General features: G+C 35.7%; 1 protein-coding gene across 4 annotated transcripts in view; it reads right to left on the reverse strand.

Moving 5' to 3' along the window:
- Window positions 1-15,975, reverse strand: part of LOC109794903 (putative terpene synthase 2) — a 39,765-nt gene extending 23,790 nt beyond the window's left edge. For 2 of the 4 annotated variants that reach the window (XM_083065969.1, XM_083065970.1), the window contains exons 1-6: window positions 15,791-15,975; window positions 13,460-13,742; window positions 12,972-13,344; window positions 12,645-12,863; window positions 12,383-12,524; window positions 12,057-12,302 (exon numbers count right to left, since the gene is read on the reverse strand). In XM_083065969.1, coding sequence (XP_082922095.1) covers window positions 12,057-12,302; window positions 12,383-12,524; window positions 12,645-12,863; window positions 12,972-13,344; window positions 13,460-13,742; window positions 15,791-15,901 — 1,374 coding nt within the window. In that variant the 5' untranslated portion in view covers window positions 15,902-15,975. Of the gene's footprint in view, window positions 1-11,010; window positions 11,859-12,056; window positions 12,303-12,382; window positions 12,525-12,644; window positions 12,864-12,971; window positions 13,345-13,459; window positions 13,743-15,790 lie in introns of those variants that run through there. The other 2 variants (XM_083065967.1, XM_083065968.1) reach the window with 2 other exon arrangements.
- Window positions 15,976-21,727: the final 5,752 nt, after the last annotated feature.

Here is a 21,727-nt window from a genome sequence, read left to right on the forward strand (position 1 = left end):
TCTAGTGAAGGGGAAGGGTAAAGCTACTAGTAAGGATGTGATGATGTTATTTAACTCAGGGCCTCCCATTCATTTATTTTATATAAATATGCTGAAAAGTTGGATTTGCATGTACGTAATTTGGGGTTGAGATTGCTTGTGTCTGCGCACGCTTCTATTTCTATTGTTGTCTCTAAGATGTGTTGGTTGTCCCTTGGAGATGTGTAATAGGAAGTATAACGTGAACTTGATCTGTTTGCCTTTAGTGGATATTGACATAATCTTAGGGATGAATTGGTTATCTGCTAATCACATTCTTATAGATTATGCCAATATAGAGTTGGTTTTTCCCTTAGGGGGAGGATGAATTGTTGATTTCATCTAGCCAAGCTGAAGTGATGTTGAGAGATGGAATAAAGTGTTGTATTCTATTTGTTGTTGTGAGTGTGGAAACTGAGAAGGTGATCAATAGGTAGGAGTTGTGAGGGAATTTCTGAAGGTGTTTTTGGATGAGGTGTCTGGGTTACCTCCTACTAGGGAGATTGAGTTTAGCATTGATCTGGTCCTTGGTGTAGGGCTAGTGTTGGTTGCTCCCTATAGGATGGCCCCAATAGAGTTGGTTGAATTGAAGTGTCAGGTGGAAGAGTTGAAGAGAAAGATTGACTACTTCTCCTATGTTGGTGTTGCCTCCTAATGAGCCATTTGAGGTGTGTTATGATGTTTCTCACCTAAGGTTGGGGTGTGTGTTGATGTAGAATAGGAGAGTAGTTGTATATGCTTTAAGGCAATTGAAGAATCATGAGAGGAATTACTCTACTCATGACTTAGAGTTGGCAGCAATTGTTTTTGCCTTAAAGGTATGGATGCACTATTTTCATAGTGCAGAATTTAACGTCTTTGGTGATTACAAGAGTTGAAGTACTTGCTTGATCAGAAGGAGTTGAACGTGAGACAGAGACAGCGGATGGAATATTTAAAAGATTATGAATTTCAATTGATACACCCTAGGAAGGCCAATGTAGTGGCAGACGCTTTGAGTAGGAAGTCCATGCACATGTCTAGTTTGATGGTGAAAGAGTTGGAGCTGGTTGAGAAATTCAGAGATTTGAATCTGTATGTGGAGTTGGTTCAAGACCACATTAGCTGTGGCATGATTACCATTGCTAGTGAGTTCTTGTAGCAAGTTGGTATGAAGTAGTTGTAAGATTCGAAAGTTGTGAAGGTTCTTAATTTGTTGGATACAGAGAAAGCAGTTGGCTTTGAGATGGGTGAAGATGGGATTTGAGGTTTTAGGGCAGAATTTGCCTACCTCGAGATTCTAAGTATAGAGAGAAATTGTTGAATATATGGCGGCCTGTATGACTTGTCAGAAGGCTAAGGTTGGGCACCAGAAGTCTGGTGGTTTAATTGTAGATGATGGAGATTCTATAGTGGAAGTTAGATAGTATCACTATGGATTTCATTGATGGATTGCCTAAGTCGACTAGGAATAGTGATGCTATTTGAGTTGTGGTTGATAGATTGACCAAGTGTGCACATTTCTTGCCTATCAATATCAAGTGATCCTTGGAGAAGTTGACACAGTTGTATGTGAAGGGAATAGTACGGTTGCACGGGGTGCCTTCCAGTATTATTTCAGAGAGGGATCCGGAGTTCACTTCTAGATTTTTGGCAAAGTTTACACCAAGCCTTAGGCACGAGGTTGAGGTTGAGTTCTGCTTATCATCCACAGACGGATGGTCAGTCAGAGAGGACAATTCAGTCCTTGGAGGTTTTGCTGAGAGCTTGTGTGCTAGACCACTTGGAGAAAGTTGGGAGGAAGTCTTACTACTGGTAGAGTTCATGTATAACAATAGCTTTCATGCTAGTATCGGGATGACATCCTTTGAATTCCTGTATGGTAAGAGGTGTAGGACTCCTCTATGTTGGTACCAAGATAGTGAACCAATGGTTGTGGGGCCGAAGTTAGTCCTACAGACTACTGAAAAAGTAAAGTTGATTCAAGAAAGAATGAAGACTGGCCAGAGTAGACAGAAGTCATATACTGGTAAAAGGTGAAAGCCTTTGGAGTTTGCTGAGGGGGAACATGTGTTTCACGTTTCACAGTTGAGGAAGTATTTCCATGACCCGAGTCATGTAGTTGAGATGGGTGGTCAAGGAGAACCTGACTTATGAGAAGAGACCGGTAGCTGTGATTGATTGCAAGTTGAAGGAGTTGAGGGGCAAGTCCACTGGATTGGTGAAGATCTTGTGGGATGCAACTACTGGTGAGATTACTTGGGAGATTGAGCAACTGTGTAGAGAGCAGTATTCTTCTTTATTTCCAAGTAAGTCTATTTTCGGGGACGAAAATTCCTATTTGTTGGGGGATATTGTAACATAGTAAATTATTTTAGAAGGCCCAAAAGCCCAATATGGGTGATTCAGTAGTCCAGAACGGACCGTTCCAAACTACAGAATTGACCTATAAAATGTAGTTGAGAACGGGGCATTTCAAACCCTAGAACGGGCCATTATGGATGGAGAACGGGTCATTCTGGATGGAGTATGGGGCGTTTTGGAGGGAGTACGGGTCATTCTAGATGAGTCCCAAAACGGGCCGTTCTGATTTCAGAACAGGCCATTCTACATGTGATTTTTACACATGATGAAGGGGTGCAGAACGGGCCGTTCCAGATTCGAAACAAGCCATTCTGGCCACTCCCGAACTTCTATAAATAGAGTTGGGTGGTTGAGGAGAAGATGAGGTTTTTAAAGAGAAGTTTTAGAGAGAAGGACTTTGGACTAAGAAGCTTGCTTTGGGTGGGTTGAAGTTCCGGGTTGAGCTTCGGAAAGGGAATTTCGCTTCTTGGCTATTCTGAGCCAATCTTCAGGTAAGGGAAGCTAGATTGTAAATTTGTTGGTTGTATGTGAGTTGGGAACTCCTTTGGGCACTTAGGTTGATTAGTATGAGTTGTGTTATATGATGAAAATATTGTGGGTTGCTAATATATGATTAAATAATTATTAATGATGTTGGAGATGCATGTGGTAGTTAAGTTGTGAAGTTGTTTACAAGTTGTGTTGATCTATGATATTGTTGAAGCTAGTTGAAATTAAGTTGATAAAGTTTCTATATGTTATGTGTGGACATGTATGTGTTGTGAAGTGCATGATGGTAATATTGTTAAGTTGTTAGAGAAGAGTTGTATGTTGCTATAAAGTTGTATGTTGTGCCATGTGTTGAAATGAGATGTTGTGTTGTTAATATGTGTTGTTAAATAACATTGATGATTTGTTGTGCTGATATACCATGCATGTTGTTAAAATTATTAAAGTTGCATAGTTGTATAATTGAATAAGAAGTTGTCAATGTGGTATATAATGACTATTGTTGTATTGTTGTAAGTTGTCTATTGTCAATGTGGTGCTCTGAGAGCCCAATTTGTTGAAAACCCTCCTTGGGAAGTTGTCCCTTGGAGTGGACGTTGTGGTATTCACCTCTAGGACTTAGTTGATCCCTTGTGTGGGCAAGGTCGAGGCACACATGTATAAAGCGATCACAGTATAGGGGTCAGGCTGAGCTATACCGATTACAAGCGGCCAGATGTCTATTGTTATAAAGTTGGAAAGTTGGGGACATATGGTGAAGATATATGTCCTATGTTGAGATACATAGTACTAAGGTGATAAGTTGAAAGTTGTTTTAAAGTTGAATCCCTTAATATTGTGTGGACGACATGGAAATAGTCGATCTATGTCATGGCTGAATGACCAATTTGAGTAAGGTATGTAGTTAGAGATGTAGTCTTTGACTAGGTACTGGAGGGTGCGTGGTACTTTGAGGACAGTGGGTGGGCTAACTCCATATGTGGATTGGTGATGCTAGCCAAGGTCGTGGTAGGCTCATACCCAAACCCTTCTGTCCTAACAGTAGTACTGGACCTCTGATTCTAAGTGGCACACTTGAGAAATCGCCTATTGTTGTCTATACCTGGTTCTCTTCGGAGTTCCTAACATTGTTTTATACCTGACCTGGTTGAGATAGGTCAAACGTTGGATTCGGTAGGGTTTATGCCACCTAGCGACTACTCAACCTCAGTTGTTGGAGATCTCTGAGTTGAAATGCGTGACGATGCATAAGTTGTTGATGAGTTGATTGGTTGTTGATAAAAGTTGTATCTATGTTGTTATGTTGTTAAGCTGTGATTGTGTTGTGTGTTGATCCTGTTGAGGATGATGATAGTGTTGTTATGTTGTAAGCTATTTTAAACATGTGTTGTTGAAAGATGTGTAATATATGTGTTGTTTATCTTTTGTATCGGATGTGAAGATGATTATATAGTTGTGTTTCTTATTTGATATTTATGAGCTGTTTATTGTCTCTAGCTTACCCTTGCGTGTTTCCATGTGGTTTGGACTGCGATGATCATACGTTGGTATGGGAGCAGGGCAGGGATAAGCTGGGAGATAGCTACTAGAGGCCACAGGAGGTACCTGGAGAGGGATATTTTTTGTAGGCTACCTTATAATAGCATAAATTGTTGTATATTGTTCTTACCGGAAATCTGCCGTAGAGCGGATCCGCCAGGTAAGATCGGTGAGCCTTCTTTACGGGTACGCTGATGCTCCAAGATGGGGGTGGTACCTGCAAAAGAGACTCTGATGCTAAAGTTAGTGTTTGTGGGAGTATGAATCTCGTATAAGTAATGGACGTACCTTAGTGTGAATTAGGGTTGCTTTGGGCCTTGGGCCTGAGATAAGATGTAATATGATTAGATAACGGACCTCGTCTGGGGCGAGATCCTCGGGAATCGGTTATGATTCACTTAAATGCCGAGCTGATACCATGCGGTGCGTGTCCGAGGTCGGCTTGCGTTGTTGTGCCGAGCTCGGAGCTCGGTTACGCGGTACGGATAGTACACTAGCCCCCCGAACTCTAAAGATCGTAGGTCGAGGAGTTAAGACTAAGCTCGCTGGAGAGAGGTGACCTTTCGCGTATGTTTGCTCGTTGTGGTGCCAAGTGTCGCGACTGTTCATTTCCCGGAAACGTGCAAGTGGCGTGTTATGGGAAATGATGGTTATGTAATGATGGTCTTGCAATTAATTGTATTGTTAGGCATGTCCCTTGGCTGACACGTGGCATGACCGTTTTGAATTTTGAAAGGGCCTTTTTCTCTCCCTCGCGCCTCTTCCCTTTTTCACTTTACTCATTTTTCACTCTTCCAGTTTTCTTGTGCACGTTGTCTCCTTTGCCTGCCTGTTCATCTTCCACTCTTGAGTTCTTCCGTTTCCGCCATCGTTTCCGGTAACCCCATCATTGTTGGAATAAAACAAATTTTTCCGAGGTTCGTACTCGACCTCGTTTTGGAATAAAACAAATTTGTGCATTTCACCAAGGTCCGAACTCAACCTCGGATAAGAGTGTTAAGGTTCGTACTCGACCTTGTAATTTTACCGAGGTCCGGACTCGACCTCGGATAAGAGTGTTGAGGTTCGTACTTGACCTTATTTTTGAGCGTTGAGGTTCGTATTCGACCTCATAATTTTAACGGGGTTCGTACTCGACCTCGTTTTGGAGTATTAAGGTTCGTACTCGACCTTGGTAAGGGCGAAAGAGATTGGTTCGATTTTGTTTTTTTTTTTTGTAAAAACAATAAATAAGAGAATAGATTCAACAAAATGAGTAATTTTATTGATCGTTTTTGTGTGCCTCGTTAAAAACCCTCTCAGTCAAGGACTGAGGCGGGAAAAGAGTGCACAATTTTGTTTAGACAGAAAGGAGAAATAGAACCTAATGAGCTATGGTGGGGGGACCCCCTTGCTCCGGATGAGGAGATCCTCAGGCTCTCGGCGTAACACTGCCGAGCTGTCTTCTGATTTGCCTTGACGGAGATGATCTTGCCGTCATTCCCTGGGAACTTCATGGTGAGGTGTGGGGTGGACACCACCGCTCCGAGCTGATTCAAGGTTGGCCTCCCGATGATGATGTTATAGGAGGTGTTGGCCTCCACGAGGAGGTATCGAACCATGATTCTCCTTGTATCCGGGGGTACCCCGAAGGTTGTCAGTAGGTCTAGTCCTCGTCAGAGAAAGAGATCGGTGGTGAGCTTTGGTGCGAGACCGAGGTGGTAGAGTGGATGCAGTTGACATCCCCCAGCGAAACCGCCTGCAATTGTGTTAATCACTCCCCGTAAGGGGGGTGACCCTGTCTCCTGGCTTACCTCGGCCTGCACTGCGCCGCCGGCATTTTGTTGGGAGCCGGAGGGTTGATCCGTGCGGGCTCCCGAACCTCAACCTCTGCCACGTCCTCGGCCGTCGTGCCCTCCCCGGTGACCCTGTTGCCGCTGGATGTATTGGCCGAGATGGCCTACCTGTATGAGCTCTTCGATACGATCCCAGAGCGTGCGACATTCCTTTGTGGTGTGACCGTGGTTCCTGTGGTACCGACAGTGTTTGGATTTGTCAGCACTGTTTGGAGTGTGACCTGGTGGTGGAAGGGCGAGTAAGTTGTTATTGCTAGCTTCTTCCAGGATGTGGACTCTGGGTGCGTTCAGGGGGTGTAGAAGTCATATCTCCCCCCTCTGTTTGCCCTAGCCGACTTCTTGAACTGGCTGTCATTGTTGACTTTAACCTTATCGTTGTGCCCCTGCTCTGGCTTTGCTGGTCCTTTTCCGCGAACCTGGTCGCGGAAGGCGGAGTGCTCCTCCATCTGGATGTAACCTGCAGCGCGGGCGCGGAGCTCGTCCATGTCGCGGGGAGACTCACGACATAGGCTGTCGACGAAGGGCCCGGGCTTGAGTGCCATGAGCATGGCGTGTAGGGCGATCTCGGGATTCAGGTTCCTAATTTTGATCGAGGTGGCGACGAATCGTTCCATAAATGCCCGGAGCGGTTCGTTGTCACTTTTCCTGAGACTGGCCAGGGCGGTTGAGGTGACATGGTGAGGTCGGCTCGTCGCATATTACGTGGTGAACCTCCTGACTAGGGTATTGAAGCTGTCGATGGATTGAGCAAGTAGTTGTGTGTACTAGTTGATCGCGGCCCCCTTAAGTGAGGTCGGCAAAACCCTACACAAGATAGCATCGTTGTTGGTGTAGAGATTTACCTGTGTTGTGTACAAGTCGATGTGCTCATCCGGGTCTGTCGAGCCGTCATAGCGGTCGAGGTGGAGAGGCTTCCACCCGTGAGGGAGTGGTGTCTCCATAATGCCATCCACAAAAGGGTGGCGGCGGAAGGTTGTCGGTTCTCCCGCGGCATGAGTAGGGGCCTTGCTGATTTCATGGGCTGACCTGTGTGTCGGTGCGTGAGACTGATGCGTGGCCGACCGCTGAGTTGGTGTCTTGGTTGCGGTCTGAGGTTGAGAGACTGAATGTTCTTCTTCCTCGTGGTGGCTGCTCACATGAGGAGGATGATCAGAGGGACGTCGAGGGAGTTGGGCGCGGATGCACTCGTTCTCGACGCGCAGCGCTGCCAGGTTGGCTTCATTAGCGATGTGCATTGCCGCTAGATCAGTGTCGTGCTGGGCACGCATGTTTTGTAGGTCGGTGGCGTGTTGCTGCCGCATCTGCTCGACCTGATCGATCAGCCTCCTTAATGCCGCTTCACTGTCCATGTTATTCGTATGATCTGCGTCTTCTGTTGCGCGTCTGCTATGGCTTCTGGTGCAAACCATAAGCGTGGCCGATGAGAGCTGTCTTGATCAGCCCCATGGTGGGCGCCAAATGTTCTTACCGGAAATCTGTCGTAGAGCGAATCCGCCAGGTAAGATCGGTGAGCCTTCTTTACGGGTACGCTGATGCTCCAAGATAGGGGTGGTACCTGCAAAAGAGACTCCGATGCTAAAGTTAGTGTTTGTGAGAGTATGAATCTCATATAAGTAATGCACGTACCTTAGTGTGAATTAGGGTTGCTTTGGGCCTTGGGCCTGAGATAAGATGTAATATGATTAGATAACGGACCTCGTCTGGGGCGAGATCCTCGGGAATTGGTTATGATTCACTTAAATGTCGAGCTGATACCATGCGGTGCGCGTCCGAGGTCGGCTTGCGTTGTGGTGTCGAGCTCGGAGCTCGGTTACGCGGTACGGATAGTACATATATAATTGGTTGTCTTTGGTTGCTCGATTAGCAACTTGTGTTGTAAATATTTTATTATACTATTCTAGTATATATATTTCAGTAGTGTGTAATGTTTTTCATAGTGTGACGGCCATGGCGGGTCGTTACATACGTTATTGAAGGTGAAACATAAATCCTATTGCATTTGCTGTTGTTGAAGGTGATACTAGCGATGCATGGTTTTTTTCTTCTTAAGAACTTAAGGCGATATGTAACACCGCAAGATGAGTTGTGCCTAATTTATGATCATCATGAGGCTATTTGAAGTGCACACTCAAGAAATGGAAGTGGTTGGACAGAAAATAATTTTGTTCGTGTCTATTGTATTCGACACACTGCACAAAACTTCATGCGAAAATGCAGCACTGAAGAAGGATGTCGTCAACATGGGTAATTTTATCGTTACTTTTTTTATAAAACATTTAATAATTAGTTTTCATTATTTAATTATTATTTTTTCAGCCTATGGGATGACTGAACCTAGATTCTTTTACTATTACAACATAGTAAAAGATACTAATGCTGAAGCAGCCCAATGGTTAAACAACATTTCTAGGGAAAAAAGGACACTAGCATGGGATAGTGGACGACGTTGGGGACACATGACAACAAACCTAGCTAAGTCTATTAATTCTGTATTGAAGAAAACATGAAATCTGCCAATTTGTTCCATGGTAATGGCCACATACACTCGTTGCAACAAGTTTTTCATTCAAAGAGGCAGGCTAGATGAAATGTGGCTAGATGAAATGTGGTGTGATTGTGGCAAGTTCCAGAAAGTTCATATCCCTTGCTCGCTTCATGCTTACATGCACATCACAACTATCAAACCTACATGTCTCCCATATATACCTTACAACAAGTTGCAAAGGTATACGAAGGATTAGAACAGAGATGAATATTAGAGAACAACATAATCGTGTAAAAAAATGTTCCTATTGTCATACTTCTGGTCACACTAGGAAGACATGTCCAAATATTGGTCATGGATTTAGTTCCCGTCACCATTGATTTTATTGTTGTAATGAGTTTTAATAACTTTATTTAGTTATATTTATAATGCTAATATTCAATAAATTTAATTACTTGATGTTACTCTTTAAGACTACGTTGTGTTTGTGTTGAAAGGGTAAATTGTGTTCGCTGCAATGCTAAGTTTGAAGCTAGATTTAAAGGAAACACCTTTGAAATATGAAACTATAGTGTTTTAAACTTAAAAACATGAGATGATAATAATAAGACCTTGTCTTAATAGATTCAAAACTTGTACGAGTCAAACTGTGACTAATAATGAAAAATATGGATAACCTGCACATCACACTACGAAAACATGTCGAAATAATGTATAATTATAATAGTTTATAAGCTAAACATTAAAACTCATATTACATTAAAAAAAATAAAAAGAAAGCATAGTGCATAAATTGACCAGAACGGGCCGTTCCAAAAGTTAAATGGCCCGTTCTAAACTACAAAATTTATCTAACAATACCTTGATACACCTCATTTTTTGTGCAGGTATTGAGTTAATGAGTTGAGTTTGAAGACCCATGGGATTCGAAATTTAAGGAGCTAATGAGTAGGAGAAGAGTACCTTTGTTGAGCACAAGACTACTCGCGCCAGGCTTGGTCAAGACAGAGAGCACCACTCTGTAACTCAGCACTGCACCGGGCACAAGATTATCCGCATAGGGCGTGCCTCGAGACAGAGAGCAATTAAACTCTCTGGAAGATATCGTCCCAGGCGCAAGAGTATTTGCGTCGGGCGTGTCTTGAGACAGAGAGCATCTAAACTCTCTGGAAGGCCATGCGTCGGGCGCTAAGCATAACGCGTCGGGCGTATAAACCCTATCCTGTCTCACCTAGCTCGTATTTGAGCAAAGCTTCTAGGATTTTTCCCTCATTCACACATTAGGCAACTTCTAGAAGTTGTGGAAGGTATTCCTGGTGCTTGGGACTGTTCGTGTGTGGGTCTTTCTTTCGGTTCTTCCATCTCTATTTTTGTTTCACCCTCATTGTTTTGAGCAGTTTTACCTATTGTTTTGCGGGGTTAGATGTAACCAACGAAACTCTTTTATAATCTTCACTTTATTAATGATATATATATGTTGTTTCATTCATTATTGTGTATGTTTCTATTCTTAATGCTTGCTTTGGATTGATTTTCCTTTGCTTGATATAGAGTCCATTGGGTATTGGAAAGTAGCCTTTTGAATTAGCTCTGAAACAAATACCTAGTGAAAAATGTATCTAAGAATGGAGCTTGGCCCATTAGTAGTCGTAAACCCTAACCCGTAATGCAGGTATATGTATTGGATACTCAAGGAATTGATATTCATTATCTACACCTAGGCTCTTGCTCTAAGGGATTAGGTTTGAGTAAAATTATGGGTTGACTAAGCAATGAATGTAACAAGAGAACAAAGATTCATCAGAGTAAAGTTCGATGACATCTGACCCCACAATCTTACAAAATCACAATACCATTTCTTATCCCTTCCACACACACACTAATTATATCATAGGTTTGAAGTTCTAATAGTCATAACCTTTATTTGAATTGCATGACAACCTATGAAAAATTGGAATTATTCTTTAGTCACAAATAGTCATTAAATGCTTATTTTACCTACTAGTCCCTGTGGGTACGATTTAAATTTACTACTTGAACGACCGGTATACTTACCGTGTTTGAGTCCATTAATAGAATAAAATTGATTTATAACAAAGACAGAAACTAATGTCAACGGAAATATCAACAACTAGAAACAACATTTTTCACAACTCACACATGGAGCATTTCAAGTAGTATGAATTAACTTTCATTCCCACACTTCACTCTTATTTCATACATTATTACATTAATAATTAAGAAAAAGGCAACTTATAGGAACTACTTGGAACAACTTTGTCACAATTCACACATAGAGCATTTCAAGTAGGATGTATTGACTTTCATTCCCACATTTCACTTTTATTTCTTACATTATTACATTGATAATTAAGAAAATGGCAACTTATGGACAATACTAGGAACAACTTTATCACAACTCACACATAAAGCATTTCAGGTAGGATGAATTGACTTTCATTCCCACACTTCACTCTTATTTCTTACATTATTACATTGATAATTAAGAAATTGGAAACTTATGGATGATACTAGGAACAACTTTGTCACAACTTACACATAGAGCATTTCAAGTAGGATGAATTGACTTTCATTCTCACACTTAACTCTTATTTTTTTTACATTACATTGATAATTAAGAAATTGGCAACTTATGGATAGCATTAGAAACAACTTTGTCATAACTCACACATAGAACATTTCAAGTAGGATGATTTGACTTTCATTCCCACACTTCACTCTTATTTGATATTATACTCACTAGTATGTAGCATTATGATAGTGTGTCTTCTTAAAGTTGGACAGATATATGATGTGCTACTCATTTATATGTGATAGTGCTTCTTGTATTGGTGCTAATTGATGCACATAGGATCGACAAGTAGTGTAGAGATGTAATCTTTCATTAGTTCTGAATTTGTGAATTTATCCTGGAAGTCCGCATATAAAAAGTGAAATGAACGTGCCAAATTAACTACACAATCAAGCACAAACTTTGGGATATTTGACTTGAAACATTCTTCATTTATAACCTTCCAACAATCTTCAATGTCATTGAGAATTTTGTTATAAGCCTCTATTTGAGAAAAGCCATATTGTTTCATGCAACATTCGATGGCTGAAGCAACATGTACTCTTTGCTGCTCAAACTATTAACCAAAGCAAATAATTTTTTTTAACTAAGGATCATAATAATTCTCAATATTTATTAATTAAGCCAAATCTAATCACACATATATCCTCTTCTTTGAAGAATAAATAATTATGGATATATATATATATATATATATATATATATCAAATAAATAATATCAAATAACTAATTTCAATTTGAAATGAATTGATACCTTGTGTGAGCCTATGTCATCCAAGAATCTGCCAATAATTGATGCAGCTTCAATGATTTTTGAATCACTGAAAATCCAATCAAAAGCATCCTTTGTTGCAAATTCTCCTGGGCCAATAAATGATGTTACAAGTAAAGGTATACCAGTGGTTAAGATTCCATTAACTTTATATTCATTATATGTTGGAATGTAACTCTTATCCAGCCATTTTGCTTCAACCATATAGCCTTTTGTGAGGGACATAATCTGCAAGTAAAATAACCAATATACTGAATCTTGAAGAGAAAAGTATTCATTTAAGAAAACATGAACTGTGATAAACATACAGATTGTTTAAAACATGGCACCACAAAACTTGACTTTCCACTCTCTTTTGTCATCAACTCTATTTCTTCACACAACTCTACAAGCTTGTCAAATACTACTTTCATGCACTGTGGAAGAGATTCAATGAGACTAATATCCCATCTGAAATTTAAAAAGAAAAAAATTATTGACAAAAACTTTAAGTACTAGCTAAAAGTAAATAATGATGTTTTTAAAGTCATTTTCTCTTGACTATATATATAATGTGTGAAATGCATCAACCTCAAAATTGCTTCTGTGAAGAGTTCAAGTTCTTGAATTGTGCCATAAGCATCATAAGCATCATCTAGAATAGTCGCAAAAGCAATTGTTTTTCCCGCAAACATTCTCCCATTGCTATGTTCTGGCATGTGGGACATTGTCAATGACCAAAGATAGGACTCCACCAATCTATCTCTAGCAAAAGGGACCCTTTTCATAAAGTTTGATTTTTTCCAAGACCTATGAAGAAAAAAAAAACTACACCTTAACAATTTAAATAAAGTTAATTTACGTTTTTAATGAATGTTGTCACTATAAGGAAAATAAATTTAAAGATAAGGGACTTACTTGGTGATACTACCAATTTCTTTTTGATGCATTTTTTGAAGAATGTTGAAATCTACTTTTGCAAAGGTTAGCAAAGTTTCGTTATGGGAAGAATCTTGTTCATAGAGAGTCATGTGATACCTTGCCTCAAACCTAAGTACATTCTTGTTAAAAGGTTGCCTTAAGCAATGATTGATTTGTGCTGCAAGAGATGGGCTAGCTTGGTTGGCCAATAATTTAAGATGAGTTTTTGAGAAGTCCCAAGCTTCTTCCAATATATCATCTTCATGAGTTCTTAGATGTGCAGCTTCATACAAGCTGCACAAACCTTGAATATCATTGACAAGGGTTTCATTGAAGTTTCCTTGCTCATTTTTGAATTTGTTAAATATATCTGCTCAATTAATAAATATATAAGAAATAATAGTTATTTAATGACTTTAATATATAGGAATATATAGTGTATTTATCCTTATAATCTAAATATGAATGACAAGTTTTATACATACTTGGTGAAATTTGATATCCTTGTTGTCTAAGTATACGAAAGAGTAGAGCAAGAGAGTGATAATCAGCATCTTCACCAATATTCTTAATTTTTGCAAAAGTGCTAGAAATTTGTTCCAATGTTTGCTTAATTTCTTGTTGAAAATGATAGGATATACCAAAACGTTGGAGTAAGTCAATAAAACCTAGTTTTTGTATGATACTTTGATTGATTGATGACTGAAACATTGTTTTCACCTCCTCTTTTAGTGTTTGGGCTTGTTGCTTTGCACTGTCACTAACTTCCTGCAAACATTGTCAATTAATATATAGCATTTAATAAAGTTATATGTTTATCTTTGTAATATACATGTTTCTTATGTTATTAATTTCTACCAAAATACTTTTTCAATGTCCTCTTAAGAGTTTATATGGATAAATTTCTACAGAAGTACTTTTAGGAAAAAAGGCAAGAAGATTTTTTTTTATCCATAAACTAAAATTAGTTTGTGTATAAATTAAAATATGATTTTAAAGAAGTAAATAGGAGAAGGTCTTTACAAATTAACTTTTAATAAACTAGTTTTAACTTATAAAAAAGCTTTTTTTTTCTTTTTTCTCTTAAAAGCGCTTTTGAATAAAAATATCAAAACAAATATAACTCAACTTAATTAGTTAAACTCCGATACACAAAAACTGCAGTTAGGTAGGATGGATGCTCTAAAAATGTGCAGTCTCTTTTATTATTGGCTTTTCTCCTCTATTCCTTCCCTTTGGTAAGACATATTATAAGTCTATAAAAATAAAATAAAATAGTGAATCAAACCTGTTAACATCATTTATAAGATTTAATACTTATTTCAAATCTTATACATTTAATAATTTTTTTGTATAATAAAAATTTAATTGACTCAACCGTTGAATTATATGATATTATACTTAAGATCGTGGATATCAAATTTCACATAATTTCAAATTTATTTAGTAGTTCATATCACATCGTATTATTTTAACGTATAATGTGATATTTAAAATATTTATAAATATCTATCCTTGGATAACATATATAAAAAAATTCCAATCATGTGAAATTTGATATATGTGATATATAATATAATATAATTCAACGGTTGAATCGATTAAATTTGTATCATACAAAACAAAATATTAAATGTATAAAATTTGGTGTAAGTTTTTTTACTTAACATAGTGTCAACAAATCTTAATTATAAATTAATACTCTAGTTTATTTATATAAAAAAAATCAAAATTTACTCAAAATCTGCAGTAGTTAGCACTCACCTAATTAATTATTGAGCTTTTGTGTATGTGTGAAATAGATTCACATACTTTAAGAGTTACAAAGTATACATTGAATTTTAAGAATCGAACCATTAAATTAAAAGTTCTCAATGAATAAATCAAGTTTACAAATTTGTACATAATTTGAAAATTATTTGATATTTTGTTATATTATTATAATATCAAATAGATTTTATGAATATATGTCCATTTAAATTAACGTAACAAAATATCAAATAATTTTTGAATTTTATAAAAATTTGTAAATTTATCTATTCATTAAGAACTTTATGTTTAATGATTTAATCGTTATAATTAAATTTATATAATGAGTTATTGAGTGAAATAATTTTACCAAGATTCACTCTTTAAATAAATGGATGACTCTCCTACACACATAGCAACTACCACCATTGTCACAATCACTATCGTCACCATTGTCACCACTTCACTACCATAAAATAAAATAAAATTGTAGTTAACAATAGTTGTACGTAGTGGTGGTGATGGTGATGTCGACAATAATAAAGGTAATTATAATAGCAACATGTGTAGTAGTTTTATCTATAGTCTTTTAATTTAAACCGTTTATTTTAATTTAAAGGTTGAGATTGAGTATTTTCTTTCTCATATAAAAATAATATTCTTATAATATACATGTGCATATATATATATATATATATATATATATATATATATATATATATATATATATATATTCACACACTTACATGAATGTATGTGTGTGTCTATTCATTAACATAATTTTTAGAGGGAGTAAATTAGCAAGCTACACTAGAAGAGAATATTTTAAAAATATATTATAGTTATAACTTGCTAATATATTCCTTCTAAATATGAATTATGTGTGTATGCGTGTGTGTATGTGAGAGAGAGATTTGCTAACTTACATCAAGCATTTACTAACTTACACCAACTTTGTTTTCAGAAATTGTAACTATAATTTGTTAGCATATTCTTTCTAAAAAAAGGTATTTGTAAGTTAGCAAACCCTATGTCTATATATATATATATATAAAATAATAATGTACCATTGATTCAGAAGCATATTGAAGGAAAGTATTTCCCCATATGCTAGGAGTGAAATTGGCGGAAGGTCGCTTGACATCAGACACTGCAAGTGCTGAAGCTGCAATGGACATCTTTGCTTTATACAAACTGCTCTTTAATTTCTATGGAAAAGAGTGCGTAGCTTATTGATGAAACACCCAAACATCTAGCTACATATTTATATTCTTAAACCAGCTTGCATGTGTGAAATATATCCACTAACTTATGGTGAAAAAATTAAGGTAATTTAATGCATTTAAGTCATTAAATTTATAATAAATTAAATTATAATACGTATACATTTAAATGCATTAAATTATTTTAATTTTTTTATTTTAAATTATGACATGCGCACATTTAAATGCATTAAGTTATTTTAAATTTTTTTTTTGCCATAAAATTAGAAGTTCCAAATATAACGACCATTCATGACCGTCACACTACGAACAACGCAACTATCTCCAGTCTATCCCTGTCCTGCTCCCATACAACGTATGATCATCGCAGTCCAAATCACATGGAAACATGCAAGGGTAAGCTAGAGACAATACAACTCATAATAACTTAATATGCAACATAACAACTATACATCTAAACATCATTTCAACTTTAAACAACACAATCAACTCATAATTTACAATTCAATCATCATAAAATAATATCTTTTCAACACATGGCATATATCAACCTTATCAACTTAATTTCAACTAACTTCAACAATATCATAGATCAACACACAACTTGTAAACAAATAAGCAACTTACAACATAACAGCACTATCATCATTCTCAACAAGGTCAACATACAACACAATTACAGCTTAACAACACAACAACATATGTACTACTCATATCAACAACAAATCAACTCATTAACAACTTATGCGTCGTCACGCATTTCGACTCGGAGATCTCCTACAACATGGTAAGTAGTCTAAGTGGCTAGGTCCTACCGAACCGACAACACAAAAAACAAGGATATCAATCCACAACACGATAATGGTTTCTCAGACTTTGCCACTTAAAAAAGGAAATATAGTACTCGGTTAGGAACTAAGTTCCTGACTTCGTACTTTACTCAAATTGGCCACTTATAATCGGTATAGGTCGACCTGACCCCTATACCGTGGTCGCTTTATAATCGATATAGCTCGACCTTGCCCCTATACCGTGGTCGCTTTATAATCGGCGGTATAGCTCGACCTTGCCCCTATACCGTCGCTTTGTACACGTGTGTCTCGACCTTGCCCACACACGGGATCAACTAAGTCCTAGAGGAGAACAACACAACGACCACTCAAGGGATAACTTCCCAAGGAGGGTTTTTCAACAAATTGGGCTCTCAGAGCACCACAACTATCTCAATCCACACAATGGGATGGGCAACTTCGAAAACATCTCTCCTAGTCTTAGTGATCAACAACTTATCATCACAGCTTAATCAGCTTACAACTCAACAACACAGCTTTACAGCAATAGGTATCATAACAACTTTACAACAATAAGCATCTTAACAACTTTACAACAATAAGCAACTTAACAACTTTACAACAATAAACAATTTAACAACTTTACACCAATAGGGACCTTAACAACTTTACAGCAATAAGCAACTTAACAATTTTACAGTAATAAGCATCTTAACAACTTTACAGCAATAAGCAACTTAACGACTTTACAGCAATAAACAACTATAGTCATCAATCTCAACTTTAACAACCTTAAACAACATAGCAACTTTTCAACTCATCAACTTTCAACTTAAACAACATGGTATATCAACACAACAACTCATCAACGTTATTTAACAACACATTTTAACAACACAACATCTCATTTCAATTCCATTTTCATCATGAAAGCATCACCAACAACATCATTAATAAATATTTAATCATATATTAGCAACACACAATATTTTCATCACCTAACACAACTCATACTAATCAACCTAAGTACCCAAATGAGTTCCCAACTAACATACAACCGACAACTTTACAATCTAGCTTCCCTTACCTGAAGATTGAGTCAAAATAGCCAAGAACTGAGAAGAAGCGGAATTCCTTTTCCGAAACTCAACCAGGGACTTCAATCCACCCAAAGCAAGCTTCCTAATCCAGAGTCCTTCTCTCTAAAAACCTTCATTTTCCTCAAATGCCAACAACCTCTATTTATAGAAGTCTGAACTGGCCAGAACGACCCGCTCCAAATCCGGAACGGCCCGTTCTAGGCTCCTTCATTATGCGTAAAATTCACATGCAGAACAGCCTGTTCAGAAACTAGAACGGTCCGTTCTAAAATCGGAACGACTCATTCTGGAGGGGAATTTAACTCACAATGACCATTGTAGAACGGCCCGTTCCAGTCCAAGATTCAAAGGCGTAGCCCAGAACGGGCCGTTTCCAAACTGGAACGGTCCGTTCCAAATCCAGAACGTCCCGTTTCAGTCTACTAACTACGTTGCACCAAATCCGTATATGTACATGTGTTGGTCGTTTTTGACACTCATTTATGATGTCTATTAATTTATTAAGTGAATAATGCAAAACAACATTTATTAGTTAGTTTAAAAATAATGCTCAATTTTCCACTCTGCCGGCTGAAATGACAAAGAAAATTCATGGAAGTGTCTGCATGAGGTGGATTTGGTAATAAAAATAATCATTTCTACCCAATATTATTTAGATATTTCATATTCTGTATGTGGGAAAAGCATATACCGAGATATAATTAAAAACAAATATTTTCCTAAATACCGATGACATAATTTTTTCTTTTATAAATGATGATATAAATCTATTGAGTTGTTGGGTTAAAAGAATTATAAATGACAGGAAGTAATAAAAGTTACTTATGTGTAGTAACATTTTTTTAAAAGAATGTTATAAAATAACCTATGTAACATTTTTTTACTCGATATAAAATTTTAATTTTAAAAATAATTAAAAAGAATAATATTAAAATATAAAATGTTATTCTATCTATAATAATATTTTTCAAAAAAAATATTATAAAATAACTAATTTATTTAATATATAGTAATATTTTAACAAATGTGAGAAAGAAACTGTTATTAAATAATTAAAATGTAGTAATGACAAGAGTCATTGATAACTCTTTGTCCACTTTCCTTTTTCTTCTAATCACTAGTCAGTCTTTTGAACGACCCGATCAATCCTCTATTAGCTAACAATTCTTAGCAATTTTACTTTTACTTCCTGTCATTTATAATTCTTTTAACTCAACAACTCAATAGATTTATATCATCATTTATAAAAAAAAAAAAAAAAAATTATGTCATCGGTATTTAGGAAAATATTTGTTTTTAATTAAGATGGGCGGGTAGAAGGACACACTATTCCAAACTAAAGAAAAGAAATTAATAGAGTAAGGTTGATGAGAAATTTCAATGCTGCTTTATAAGTGCTCAAAAGAACAAGTTCATTGCTGTTAGAAATTTGAAGTTTAAGATTTTCCATACATCAACAACCCATGATAGTTTCATGGTTCAGTTTTTTTACCCTCTTTAATTTGTTGTGTTCTTTCTTCATTAATATGTGAGTTTTAGTTTTGGTTTCATGATGGCATGTTCTCAGGACTGTGTAGAGAAATTGTGATGTCTAAGATAATTTTTAAAGATAAAATACAATACAAAGTATTGATTTTTATATTAAATTTTTAGTTTCTTCGGTTACAAAATCATTTATTAATTTTTTTTATAGTAATCATTTAATTTTTAAATATCAGAAGCGTGATTTTTATTTAATATTTTATATTACTAAAATTCTATATAGGATAAGAATAAAATAAATAAATAAATCATAAGCATAAATAAATAATTATTACAAATTAGAAAATAAAAGGAAATTTGAAAACTACAAAGTGATTATAATTTATTTTGAAACTTTATAAATAAATTTATTGTCTAAACTACTGGAAAAAATTAAAATAAAAACTGAAAAGTTGTTATAATTTATAAAACTGGCGATTGAAAATTACTCCAAAGTCCAAACATGCAATTTGTTTTTTTCACACATGTAATATACTTTTTTTAAAACAATCCATTTTGAGACACAATTAGACATTAAATGTGGACACCTCTTCTAACAGAAATTCAAACCTTGTTTTCTCATATTGCAAGAGATTAATCCTTTTTACACTAAACCCAACTTTGGTTGGTAAAAGTATTGGAACATATTTACTATTTATAGAATAAATCTTACACAATGTTTGGTAAGGTGAGACATAAAAGAAAGAAAAGCTATGTTTATAAACTCTTGTTGTTCGTTTCAATTTTTTATAAGAAATAAAGAGGAAAATGAAGGGGTAAAAACTTAATTTTATCTTATGTTAATTTTGGTCTAGTATTGAAAGAATTTGAAAAGGAAAAAAGAGAATTTAAAATATTTTAAGTAAATAAACATAAATAAAAAAAATTAAGTAGATAAAATAAAACATTTTCATCATTTTATTCATTATGTTTTTTATTTATCCTTTTGTTGATGTTTATTTTGTAAGAGAAAAACTACTTATACAAATGATAAATGATGAAATAAAATTAAGTTAACCACTAACCCTAGTGATTAGGTGGGAAAAGGATTGAGATAATTAAAAGTATAAAAATTTATGTTTAGTCTTAATTGCGATCATCTTTGTAATCTTTCTTATTTTTATTTAAAAACAAAAATAATTTAAGTGTTTTAAAACTATCACAACCATTAAATAGAGAGATTAGATAAGCGAATATTAATACAACGTTAAATGGTTGACATAAAATAATAATAATAAGCATTAAAACTAATAAATAATGAGCAATAGCATCAAACAGCTCCAATTTTTTGACTTTTTTATATATATATATATATATATATATATATATATATATAATTGTAATTTGTGTCAAAAGTGCCGGATGCACATCAACACTATTTTCAAAAATTATTTTTATTATTTATTTATTTAATAAACACATTTGTTTTTTTGACAGATTTAACAACGGCCCAATTTCTAGTTTTATTTTTATAGGGTTTAGGCCTAAAAAATATATATTCATAATTTATTTCTTTATGTGTTTCTTTTATGTGTTTAGACCTAAAACCTAAACACATAAAGAAACTTTGTCATTTTTTTTATTCTTTGCCTTCTCATATATATATATATATATATATATATATATATATATATATATATATATATATATATATATATATATATATATATATATATATATATATATCACTAGTGAAAAAGAGATTTTTAAAATCGGTTATTTTTAACTTTTAAAATCGGTTTCGTAACTGATTTTAAAAGAGTCAAGTTGGTTAAATAACCGATTTTAAAAGTTAATTTTTAAGATTGGTTGTTTTATAACCGATCTTAAAAGCTTGGGTTTTGAAACAAAACTAAACTAGAATGGGCTGTTCCAAAATTGGAACGGACCGTTCCAGGTTGTTAAAAAGGCCTAAAATTATAATATGGAACGGACCGTTCTAGGATAGTTTGGAGTAAGTTAAAACCAATCCAGAACGACCCGTTCTGCAACTCTGCAAGGAGAACGGGTCGTTCTCCTTTTAGAACGAGCGTTTTCCTTGCAGAACAGTCCGTTCTCCTTGCAGAACGGTCGTTCCAGATTCGAAATTTGCCCAAAATGAATCTGCAACGAAAATAGAGACAATAGAAGAGCATGAAAAGATGAAAAGAGACACGAGAAGAGCATGAAAAGAAGAAAATAAAAACGACAACAAAATTTACCTTTTGGGAGACTTTAGAAAATGAGAGCGCGAGAGAGTAAAAAAAGGAATGAAGGGAAAGATTAAAGAGAATGAGAATGGAGGAAAATATAAAAGGTTTCTGATGATACTTTTAAAATCGGTTATTTAAGAATCGATTTTGTATACAAAATCGGTTCTTAAATAACCG

Source organism: Cajanus cajan, chromosome 10 (genome assembly GCF_000230855.2).
Source record: "Cajanus cajan strain Asha chromosome 10, NIPB_CcT2T_4, whole genome shotgun sequence".
Taxonomy (NCBI): domain Eukaryota; kingdom Viridiplantae; phylum Streptophyta; class Magnoliopsida; order Fabales; family Fabaceae; genus Cajanus; species Cajanus cajan.